Source organism: Sturnus vulgaris, chromosome 5 (assembly GCF_052056855.1).
Source record: "Sturnus vulgaris isolate bStuVul1 chromosome 5, bStuVul1.hap1, whole genome shotgun sequence".
NCBI lineage: Eukaryota > Metazoa > Chordata > Aves > Passeriformes > Sturnidae > Sturnus > Sturnus vulgaris.
Window position 1 is genome coordinate 19,749,749 of NC_142247.1, and position 12,533 is coordinate 19,762,281.

At 35.2% G+C, this 12,533-nt stretch overlaps 1 protein-coding gene across 11 annotated transcripts in view; it reads right to left on the reverse strand.

The window, feature by feature from the left end:
* Positions 1-12,533, reverse strand: part of PPFIA2 (PPFI scaffold protein A2) — a 281,559-nt gene that overhangs the window by 133,577 nt on the left and 135,449 nt on the right. For 6 of the 11 annotated variants that reach the window (XM_088164999.1, XM_088164996.1, XM_014888725.2 and 3 more), the window contains one exon: positions 6,785-6,847. The exons of the other annotated variants lie outside the window; for them this stretch is intronic. In XM_088164999.1, the coding sequence (XP_088021125.1) occupies positions 6,785-6,847 (63 nt within the window). The remainder of the gene's footprint in view (positions 1-6,784; positions 6,848-12,533) is intronic. 11 annotated transcript variants of the gene reach the window in all.

Below are 12,533 nucleotides of genomic sequence, written 5' to 3' on the forward strand. Positions count from 1 at the left end.
AAGGAGAGTTTCTCTTAATTTCTTTTAATGGGTTGTAATTAATGTTCAAAGAAAATAACTATGTTGTATTTTAGATATACTGTCTAGACTTCTCATAGTATAGACTTTTTCCCAGGCATTTCCTTTGAGAAACTGAAATTGAGTTTAATCCTTTCCTTAATATTATATTCTATCATTATTGCATAAAGCATTTGTGCATTTTCAAGCCAGTCACTTCCTTGAGGCACCAAGGAAACTCAGGACACAATCTTTGGTGCAGGCTTTTTCCTCTGGTCTGTCGCTTGCAATATCAGTACGCTTTCCAATTACTTCTACCTCCAGTCTGCTTTAAGCATAAAACAAGTGCTTAAGTAATACTGACCTTTGAAATAATTCCTTTTCTTTCTCGGGGCATGTTTGTTTCTCCTTCTAGAAGACAACTATTAGCAATTTAATAAACCAGAACTATTGGCTGAGGAAACAATTACAACAAAATTTCCATCTCACCACTCAAAATGTAATATATTGCTGTATGTAATTACAGTGAAAAGGCTATATTACAAGAGTGTAAGAGTGTATTTAAGTACCAGGATTACTGTTGTCTAGAAGCTGAGCTCTTACCAAGTTGAGTGGTTGAACTAGCAGTTAGGGCCTTTCTTTTAAAATATTTAATTAAGTGCAATATATAGCTTGGTGCGACATTGATTATTTCACTGACTTGGAACTTATCCATAAGTCTAAGGAGTTCACAAGTATATTTAGTAATACAACCTCTATAAAAGCCCAAAGTGTTATGAATCATTTTCTCATCAACATGTTAGATATGCCTGATATACAGCATCAAATCTGGGCTGAACAGAGAACTAGAAGTGTCCTGACCACACGACAAGTGCCACCTGTTACACCATCATTCAGAGTTTCATCTGCTGGAGCTCAAGATACATTAGGAGGGGGCACGTCTCTCCACTTTAAGTTTCTCTGAGACATCTTTCCAATAAAACTTTGCATTTCCATGAAAATATCTGCTTTTTTCAGTTTGGAGAACTGTGCCATTGAAACTTCCTTCTCCACTCTTACTTCCATCTCAGATCATGTTCCTCCCCCACAGTCCCTGTTCCCACTGGCCTCTGATCCCCCACCTGCTTCCACACTCCACGCTTAATGAATCATAGTTATTTTCCCCCTTCCAGTCCATGGCTGCACTTTTCAGTATAATTGTTTGTTTATTCTGGTCCAGGAACTTTTTTCCTGGGAGAGCTTCCTCCTCTGCCTCCCCTTGGTTCCAGCAACAGCATCACAGCAGCAAGAAAGGTTCCCAGCTTCACTAAGCAAAAGCTGTACACCATAAAGACTGCATATTTCTAAGCACAGAAATAATCTGAATCTGAGCTGATTTATTTTTCACACTTCCTGGGATGGATTTTTATTCTTTAAAAGGAATTTGCCAACTGTCTTTTGCAAAATGAGTTATTTCCTTACCATTAAGAGCTGATGGCTCTTCTGTATCCCTCTTCTATGAGACAAATGCAAATTACAGGTGAGTAGTAAAGGAAAGTATCTAGAAGCATCATTGTTATCTAGAAAACTATTTCCTTTATATTAGATCACTGCCATGAAAAGATTTTGCCCCACCTGTTTTCTTGTGACAGGGCTAAGATTTTTCTCAGCAATAACCCAAAGGAAATATGTTACCAAACCAATGAAAACCTGCTGTTCTCCCGAAAGCATGGTTCTTTCCATATCTAGATGTTTTTTCTGTGACTGTATGGAGTTACAGTCTATGGCTGTATGTTCCCCGCATAAACTGTGCCTCAGAAGTAGGGAAGAAAACAAAACAAAGGAACTAAAAAAAAGAGAAAACCAGTGGTTTTCTAGGGGAGCTCTAGAAGAAAACATAAGATGAAAAAATAAAATTAAAAAGGTGTGCACTAACATAGATATCATCTGAGAATGGCTTCTTGCATATCCTTGCAAATGCTGTTACAATTCCAAACTCCTAATTTCCATTTTGCAATTTTCAGTCTCTCAAACCAATGCACTGGGGCTGTGTCAGGCCAAATGCCGTGGGAAACTGTTGGAATGCTTGTGAAGCTATGCCAGGACACGATGCTGTGCCTGTAAGAGCATTACCAGGAGTGTGCTGCCACATCCTTGAGGATGAGGGCACCCCACTGTTGCCAAGGCATGCATTTGCCAGTGATGCATGTCCCCAGCTGCAAAGCTTTGTTGCTTTCTCTTCCTACCTCTTGATGTAACACACTTGGCGCAGCTGGCCCAGCAGCACATCTGCCAGTTCCTTCCCTGACACGAGACGTGAAGCAGAGGCAGAAATGCTGGGCTGCACAGGGAGAATTGCTGGCCCTGTGGCAGGGAAGTGAGAGGTGAGGACCAAAATTAGTGCCATGCTGAAAACACGGAGCTGCACTGCCACTGTCACTGAGAAGAAACTGAAATTGTTTTTCTTTTTGCAAGTTTGTCAGTGAAGTAGCTCCTGAAGACTTTAAACTATGGAGTTTGTGAAAAGCTTGACAAAAGAACCTCCCTGCAATTTTTTCCTTCCATGGACACGAGTAAGACATCTACATGTCAAGAGGGTCTTTGGCTTGAAAGCATCAGGTGATCACATAAAGTGAGTTTCTAGCTTCAAGTGGGAGGTCACTGTTTGGTAAATCCCTGATTTCTATAAAGGTGGAAAATGAGCTGAAGTAGCTGAGCTGAGAGCTCAGAGTGCTTTTGTAACAGTCTGAGAAAGGTTGGAGACCTGTAATTATGTTTTGGCTTTGACTTTTTTCTTCCTATCTGTAGCAGTTCTGGAGTACTTTTTCCTCTTGATCTCAGTTCTCAATAGAGAAAACAAATGTATTCTGCTTCAGAATAAAAGCATTTAGCTTCAATTTAAGGAAAAGACATGCTCAGCTTATTCAAATGAACAAATTTATGAAAAAAAGCACTATTTAATCTTTGATTTACAAAAAACAAACTTGAAAGTACAGTTTCTTTTTCATATAGGAGGAAAATAAATATGCTGATATTTTAAGGCATCTGTATATTACCAAATATTTCAGCCTCTGCCCTCTCCTGACAATAATAACCCTTCCAAAAAACCTTTTGAAATAGCTTAAAGAACTAAGATTGCTGATTGATGAAAACCAGCAATTTTATGAGATGCTGCATATCTGCTGAATTTGACAAAATACAAACAAATTGCTGTTTTCTTACAGAGCTCCTGTATAAAATGTCTATAGCTATGCCTCTACATCTTGGGTAAAGCCATAAAAAATATAAAAAATTGATGCTAAAAATGTAAGCTCATAAAGCTTAGTAATTAATAAAAGTGTCTACCCAAAAAAACAGTCTGAATCACATATACTGGAATTCAAAAGACTTGGAATTTCAGATCACTTAAACGCTAAAATTTCTGACTAGCTCAAAGAATTTCTGAAGACATGTATCTGTTTAGACAAAACAAATGTGGTTTCTCCATGAGAGAGGAGTGTTGCAGCTGATGGTTCAAGAACAAAATGCCTTGTGTTTTGCACTTGATTAAAATTAAATAGTTTTCTTTTCAATTATATGCAGTTAGGTATGTTTTCATTTACTATATAGCTCAATTTTGTTTTACAAAAACACAGATCCAAATTCTGTTTTGAATGAAGAAACACAGCATGTTTAATATCTGTCGCCATTTTCTTCTGTATTTTCCTGTTTACATTTTCACTGTGGACCTTAGAGAGCAGTAAAGAAAAGAAGTATTAGTGCTGCAATTTTGCAGAAGCTCAGGGTCAGACAGCCACAGCAACTGGATCTGCATACAGTGTCCTGTCTTTGTCTGTGCACTGCATCCTGTCATCATGCAATGGCATTGAGACATTGCAGTGTGACAGACTGTCCTAAGTGACTCTGCATCCATCAGTAAAGTTCATCCAGCCATTTTATAACGTATGTGCACTTTAAGCTTACATCTTCTGATATTCTTATCAAGAAATGGTGCTTACAAATTGGAGCAATTGGAGTGGAGTGGTTGTTTAAAGACCAATCTATTCAGAAGCACAGATAGACAGACAGACAGACAGACAGATAGAATCGTGAAATCATTAGTTGGGATATCTTGCATGAAAGACAGCAAACCTAGCAGTTAATATCCTACTAAACAATACAGAGGAGAATAATCTGCAAAGCATTTTATTACTGTATATAATATCCATTTCTTCCCTCAGCTTCTGCTGCATGAAAAGTTGATTATAATGAAAAATATAAAACAGAAAGTTTATGAGGGAATAAAGGTTAATTGAACTCTATAATTATGAAGGTGTAAACTTCACAGAGCAACAGCACAGAGATTAGAACTTTTAATATGTGGGAACCTGTCCACCAACTTGTACCTTGAAAGCCACCATAATATCTGAATTCTCAAGTTTGAATATATAGCAGTTTCTTCCTGGGCTTCAGCTTTATTGCAAACCTTGCAGTGTGTTTCCATTAAGGAAAATTACATACTACACATCCTTTATATCTAAAAGCCTGCTTATATTTGTTATTAATAACATTAAGAAATGTTATCAGGCTTAATAAAGCCTTTTTTAATATTTTAGCATATTTTTCTCATGAACAATCTATTCTATGTTTTCTTTATGGTTTTACATTTCAAACACTGCTTCTAGGTGAGTAGCTCTAGAAATATATTCTGGGTCTGAGATGAAGAGCCAGAAAAGCCAAACCAAATGCATTGTGCCTTTTTGACTAAGTAACTGAGGTTTATAATTAATTACAACTTATTATTAATGCCATGTAATTAAAATGTTGAAGCAGTGCAATATATACTGATTGAAAATTTTATGGTTTTGAGGCTATCCTCTGTAGTTAGCCCTTTTATAATAGGCAGAAATACAAAGTTGTGCAATTCACAGTAATTACCAGAAACATTTCAGAATAATATAGTCCAATAATTGAAAATTTACCATGCATTCAAACAATTTCAACTGCAGATTTGACAGTCTTAATGTCCACCATTAAAACTATGGTTCATGCAGGTAATTGGGAGGTTGGCATTGAATGGAATAAAAGAAATTATTGACTTAATTTTGTACTTGTAAAGTAGAACTGACTTGCCTTCCTGTCCTCCTTGCAAGATGCTGGGTGAAAGACAGCATAGATTTCCACTTTTTGCTTTTGTTCAAGTGCATTTGGATGACATGCAGATGTTAATAGGGATTATATTTATCTCATATAAAAAAACAGGATTCTTTTATAACTAACAGACATTTTGGTCATTATTAATTATAAGTTCAAAAATCATAAAATGTTTTGGGTTGGAAAGGACCTTAAAGATCATCTAGTTCCAACCCCCTGCCATAGGAAGCACTATCTTTCACCATACCAAGTTGCTCAAAGAAAACTAAAAGAACACAAAGGATTTTGAAGTAATAGTATGGATTTCTATAACTAAATTGGAAATAGTGCATTTTTCCATGCTCAACATTTCTGCCATGCTATTGTCTTTCTATATTACTAGATATTGTCTCTCTACATTACCAGCTTCCATTACAAATGATACAATTTGCAAAATGGAAACTAAAATTGCACTGGAGAAGTTAAAGTCGTGTTAAAAATCCAGAAGAGATTGGAGATTAATCATACACTATATATTGAGGAAGGGTTTTTCCTTTTCACAGAAGCAATTCTGAAAATGGAATCAAACACTACAAGTCATAGCCAAGAATTTATAATATTGATCTATTCCAGGAATGTATGCAGAAATCCACAATGATTCAGACGGTCAGATGAAGTATCTGCTAAGAATGTAGTGTAAAGAATTTCTCTGTGTTCCCTTAAGAGCACAAACTTTCCAGAAAAAAGACTGGTTTGAGATTATTTTCAGAGACAGGGAGGACAAACTCACTTCTTATCAATATTAAATCACAGCATTTTGTCCTTTAGATATTAGTTACTTTAACTAGATTGTGCTTGTTCTTTGATTATTTGCTATGTCATCAAAGAACTTAAGGGGATGGAAGTGTTTATTCAGAATTCCATCTGCCAGTTTCCCTATAAATATGATAATCCTTAGTTGAAAAATAAATTAGTAAACACATTACATGATAAGAAATAGCTTCTATAAAATTCAGATCCACAGTCTTTTGTCAAGAGTATATCCCAATTTTCATTAATGTTTCCCCATTAATGTATGAGAGTTCAATTTTGGCCCCATAACTTTCCATTACCTAATAGTTTTGGTCTAAAAAGACAAATGACTTATTATACTACAAGTGAATAATTCTTTTCTTAACCAGATGCATCACTAATTCTACCTTTCATAAGCAAATAAGTCTCCTCCCTTCTATTTTAAGTCATGGTATACATTTGCCTAAGCAAGAAAAATGAAATTACCTTCCTTCCACATTTATTATTACACATCTTCATATCAAAATGCAGTTTAGGACAAGGTTAAATAGAATAAATATAGCCTCTCATTGCTTTCCTCATTTTGTCTATTGCTGTTCTACTGATTTCAACTGACAGGAGCATTGAGCTGGCTGGGAAGCAAGGTAAATGCAGAAGGAACTATGAATATATTATCTTCATCTTTATTTAGCTGCACCATCAAACCGTACAGAGAGACATTGCAGCAATTTGGGAATTTTGATAGGCTGAGACCTCACTTGTAGTACAATATTCATTGACCCTGAAATACATAATGTGAAGTAACCTCGAGATGCACAAGCTTCCGTGGGCAACAAAATATCAAATTCACATAAGGAGGCTTCACATTTAAATGACGCAAAAAACCAAGATATTGTGAACATACATTAGGGCAGGATATGGTCCTTTGAATGTTATTCTCAATGCTCGTACCAGCAGCAACCGTCATCTGCAAAAGGGGGCAACAGAGATTCTGCTGAATGGAACAAAATCTTGTACAGTACTACAGCATATTTCAATTACACCATGCTAACAGATGAATGTGATCATTCAAACAAGCTTATCTAAGACAACACTGATGTGGCTCAACTGAAATTCACATAAAGAAATTGGAAGTATTGTTACATCTCCTGGCTCAAGAAGTACTGAGAACAACCAAACAGTAGCTCACTTTGGTGTTCTGCACTGTGTTCACACAAGTGGTCTCTGAAACAGTCTCAAACAGTTGGATAACTATGGAGAAATAATCCCAGCTCCATGGCTGACTTTTACCTGAGGTCTCTCTACATAAAGTAAGAATTTTACCTGTTCGTGAGGTTTGAAGAAAGTAGGATCTTCTCACCCATATTCGAACATCTTATGGAAAAATATCAAAATAAATAAGCCTATTAAAAGGTTAGGTACAATTTACCTATTAAATTGATAATTGTTTCATACTCAGACTTCCTTCTTGCACCAGAAAAATCATTAGAGTACAAAATAGTAGGAAAGAAGCTATGTGCATTTAAAACATCTGGAAGTCCCTTCAGCTTCTGACGCATGTATTTTAGCACTGAATGCTGTTTTCCTCCTTTTTATCACTTTCTAATTTATTTCTGCAGAGCCCAATAAATAACTTTTTTTTTTTTAGACAGACCTTGACTAGTAGGCAATCTGATCAGGAGGTATTTCTTCAGATTTCAAAATTTACTTCAGGAGAAATTAACAGCTTTTTCAAAAGTTCTAGATGTAAACATCCAGCAGTTCTAGACTAAACCTTTAAACAATTTCTTTCCACTGCTGAGAGCATATGTAACAATACATACAATGTTCATGCTAATTATAGTTGAGCTTAATCATTTCTCAAAGTAAATATTGACCTAAGCTTTATTTCTGTGACTATTTACTAACTCAATAGAGTAAACCTGTTATTTAAAGCAAGCAGAAATACAGTAATTTTGGATTCAAGTATTTTTAACATATGGAAAACGCAGCTTATTGCAAGATATGTTTTACAGTGAATTTGCTATTACAATATGAGGAAGTTAAGCCTGACTGAATATTACAGCTTACTTTTGCAGTAAATAAAAATGTACACATTATCAATATATTTAACAACAGCCACAAGCATGTATCCATGTCCATCTACCTTCAAATCACATTTGCAATAATATTCACATTATTTGATTTATGTATTTATAGATTTGATTTTATATTTGATTTATACCAGTTTTTAAATACTTGAAATACTTTTAAACTTTCAGCCTTTTAAAGGAGAATTATGAAGTCATATAAAAAATTAAATCTTGAATTTTAGGCAAAACTCCCTGTATGCTGGCAAGTTTTTAACTTGTTTCTGTCAGATTTCTCTTCTTTAAATTTACAGTCATAAATATTTTAAAACATTTTTATAATAATATTCTCTTTACTTAAAAGATACTTCACTTCATATAGAGCAGCCACTTTTGAAAAGATAATTTCCATGCAGAGCAATTTCATGTTAATTCATGTATCATGTTCAGATGTATTTATAGCACCACTGTTGCTTCAGAATTTTTTAAGGAAAACAAAGTATATATTATATCAGCATGGCATTGTTTTAAATAAACAATACTTCAGGACAAGTAAACAACACATTATAAATTTCACCAATTCAGTCTTTCTTGTGCATCTTTATTTAATCATGGTTCAATGGTTTATAAATTACATCTCAGTGTGTATATACATATCTATATATACACACAAAATTACTAAAAAATGTTGAAACAAATGCATCTGGATTCATGTGTAAACAATTCACAAATATTTGCACATTTTTATTTCCATATGTCTGATATATTATTTTTTCTGATAATTTTGCACTTAACGTTTAAAAAGGTAGATCTACTGTACACTTTTGACTGCTGCATCTGAGCTCTGTTAACTAATTTATTCTTGCTTTTCATCACTGTTAATGGTAATATTCTCTGAGTAACTTTATCATAATTTTTCAAATTATCTTGTAAACAATTTTCCTCTCTTTCCCCTTGTAAAACTGTGATGAAAGACCTAGTGACAAAAGGTATAAAATGAATTCTGTTGAATTCAATTCTAGCAGCTGATGGGGTTAAATTCCAGTATTTTGCCTCTTCAGACCTACTATGGGAAACTTAACATAGTTGGAAATGAGTGATCTCTGATACTTCAATGCTGTAAGGCTCTTTCCTTACAGGCCTAGTAATTGCCTATCCAACTAGACTTTCAATATCCAAAGTGTCAAGTGTAAGAAAAGTGAAAGAAAAATATTCTATTAAAAGTATAAAATTTTTGCATTAATTCTAAAATTGTTTTTCTTCAAACAATGTATGTTGAGGCAAATGCATCACATTGTAATGAAGATCTTACTGGCAATCATTTGAGGTATAAAAATCTATGAAAGAGTAATGCATTGTAAGTAGGGCAGCAATTCCCATTCATGCACGTTGACAAAACATTCATTCCATTCAGGAATGCATCTAATGTATAGCATCAACTTAGTATTTCGTACCTTAGTAACTACAACATATTAGAATTAATATTAATGACACTTTCTATTACAGTTTGGGCTTTCTCCTTTGGAAAATGTTTAACAGAGGAGAAAATTAAAGTTTATCAGAGGAGAAAGTAGGGTTAACAGAGAGATAAAATTCTGAAAACGAATCTTTAGAATGTGCATATATTCTTGCTTCGGATGAGCTCTTCAGCTCTTTGCTGTAAACTGCAAGCAGGGGGACAGATCCTCCCTCAAGCTGCATCCTATTGATGGACTCAGAAATGTTTCTAGTCTCCTTTTCATCTTTCTTTTGGATTTCCACATAGAAGAGCCTTGTGTGAGGCTGTGACACATCTGAAAACATTTTCAGAAAATGCATCACCTACAAAACGCCTCTAGGTGCATACACAGCCACGTTACACCTGGAGTTCCCAAATAATGGCACACGTGCAGCAAACTGCCTGCCTTTCACAACCAGATGGAAATAGTGACAAAGGATATATAACACTATAGGTTCAAGTTGCTCTGGAAGCAATAATATTAAATGAAGTTTTATCTAATTTTCTAAAATTAACCTATGAGAAGTAGGTAAAAATTCATTAATTCCAACACTGGTATTCCTAACCTTACAACATGAAGCAACCACATTTTAACCAGTTAGTTACACTGGGCTTACAAGGGATCTTGCTATCCAGGTTATAGGAAAAAGAATATATTTTCCTAAGCACCAGCATCTTTATAATCCAAACCTTCTTAGCAAGTCCTAGTCAAAGCTCTGATAAAACAGGAAATCCTGCACTCAGTTATGATACCAGCAGTACAGCTCTAATTTCAAGGCTACATCCAAAATAAGGACAGGGAATACATAAGAAAGTCAGATTTTATAAACTGGTATCAAAAGCTGCTGAAAAATTCAGATACTCACTGAATAAACTTAATTTGTTACTATATTGAATAAACCAGGACAGAATCTTTCCCAGTTCTTTTTGGTTCTATAATATAGACTTCTGACAAGCAGAACCTACTTACTAGAAAATAATAATAATCCTGTTCTCAGAAATAAAAAAAAAACCTCCTTCAGAGCAATATTTGTACATATGTACGCACACACACTATGATAAATAAATATTATATGTTTGATGATGAAAGTCTACAGGAAAAAAAAGTAAAAAGAAGTAACAAAAACCACCTATAAGCCATCTATATCAACACAGCTCTCTGGTATTTATGTTGACCTGTACACACTTTGTCCATGGGAGCACTCTGACTGAACTACAGGGAACTTTCTATCACTGCACAGTGAAATCTACATGCAAAAATTGGCAAGATCTATTCCTTATAACCTAATATGTAGAAAGACAGACCTTGCAGTCTATACAGTAGTCTTGCCACAGTACTGTTACATGACAGAACAAGGTAAGCTATTAAATCAGCATTTTAAAGAGAAAATAATATTCAAATACATTTATTTACCTGTACCAAACTAACTGAACTTTCTAATTATTCTTTGATTAATCCCTTTAAATATATTTCAATAAAATCACCACAGTTAAAATAAAATCTTACATTTATACTATAAAATATTTACACTATTCTTGTAGGCCATGTTTATTACAATGAATAAAGATTCAGAACAGTGATCACAGAAGCAGAGTTTGAGTTCATATATCCATTAAACATCTCGAGATTATGCCTTTGTGCTGTACCAAGGAACAGAAATAATTCAGGCATCTATTCCATCATTAAAAATTTACTTAATAAAAAGACTCTAAAAAGGAACTGTCTGTATAGCTCTTACCCAAAAAAGAAAAATATTGCCTTGCCTTTCCTTCCTAATTGTCAGAATTTCCTTCACATAAAGTCTTGTCAGACTAGAAGCTGGGTTGTTTTTTTTTTTTTAATACAATTGCAGAAAACAAAGGACATGCCCATTTCACAGAAGCACAGAATCATCAAGGTTAAAAGACACCTTCAAGAACATTTAGTCTGGCCATCAATAACTCATCACCACCCGAATCACCCCTAAGCCATATCCCCAAACATCCAGACACCTCTTTGTGAGTGCAGTGACTCCAGCACCTTCATGAACAACTTATTCCAATACCTAACCTCTTTCAGTGAAAAAAAAACTATTCTAATATCTAATCTGAACTTCCTCAGGAATGGCACCTTAAAGCCATTTCCTCTCATCCTTTCACTTGAGAAATCTTGAGGCAGAAGAGTTGGATCCCCACCTGGCTATAATCTCTCTTCAGATAGTTGTAGAGAGAGGTAAGTTACTCCCTGAGCCTCCTTTTATCTAAGCTAAACAATTACAGCTCCTCATTGGACTTGGGCTTCAGATTCTTTGGCAGCTTTGTTGTCCTTCTTTGAAAATGCTCCAGGCACCTCAATGTCCTTCTTGAAATCCCATATTGTGTAAAAATATGAAACTATATGAACATTGCACAAATAAGGAATACAATACACTTTTTTTTTGGTTACCCTGGACAGTGTTATAGTGATTGGTTTTCAAACTAGGTCAGTGGAAATCACACACTGACTACACTTTTTTTCTGTCTAATGAACCATGAACTGTCTGAAATTTATGTTCCAGGTTCAATTCCAAGTCATTTTATTGATGACTGTCATGGAAAAGAGGAAGGAAGAAAGGAAGGCAGGAAGGAAGGAAGGAAGGGGTTAAGTGAGTGAAAGAGAAAAATAAAAGAAGAAATGAACTAAAAACCAAAGACACCTATAGTGCTTTCCTGCTCTATTTTCTCTGAAATCCTGCTCCTATAATCACCGAGCTCCCAGACCTGCCCACAGCCTACAGAACTAATTCCTCTTCTCCAGGCTCTAAGGAAGGAAGAGACAGAAGTTCACACACATGTACATACTGCCCGGCAAAAAGACAAGTACAGTTTAGGAAGGTGTGTTAAGACTGATGCTAAGCTGTGCACGTGGTCCTTGGAGGACAGACCTGCTGAGAGATCCAGGTCAGATGGAGCCCAAGCACAGCTGAGGAGCCCATACACGTCTCAGAGACCTCACAGACCTTAGTGAAAGAGAGAAATCTCAAAAACAGGACAAGGATCACAGGCATTATCAGACTTTTGTTAGAGACAAAACTAAGTCAAAATTCTGGAAACATATGCAAACCACA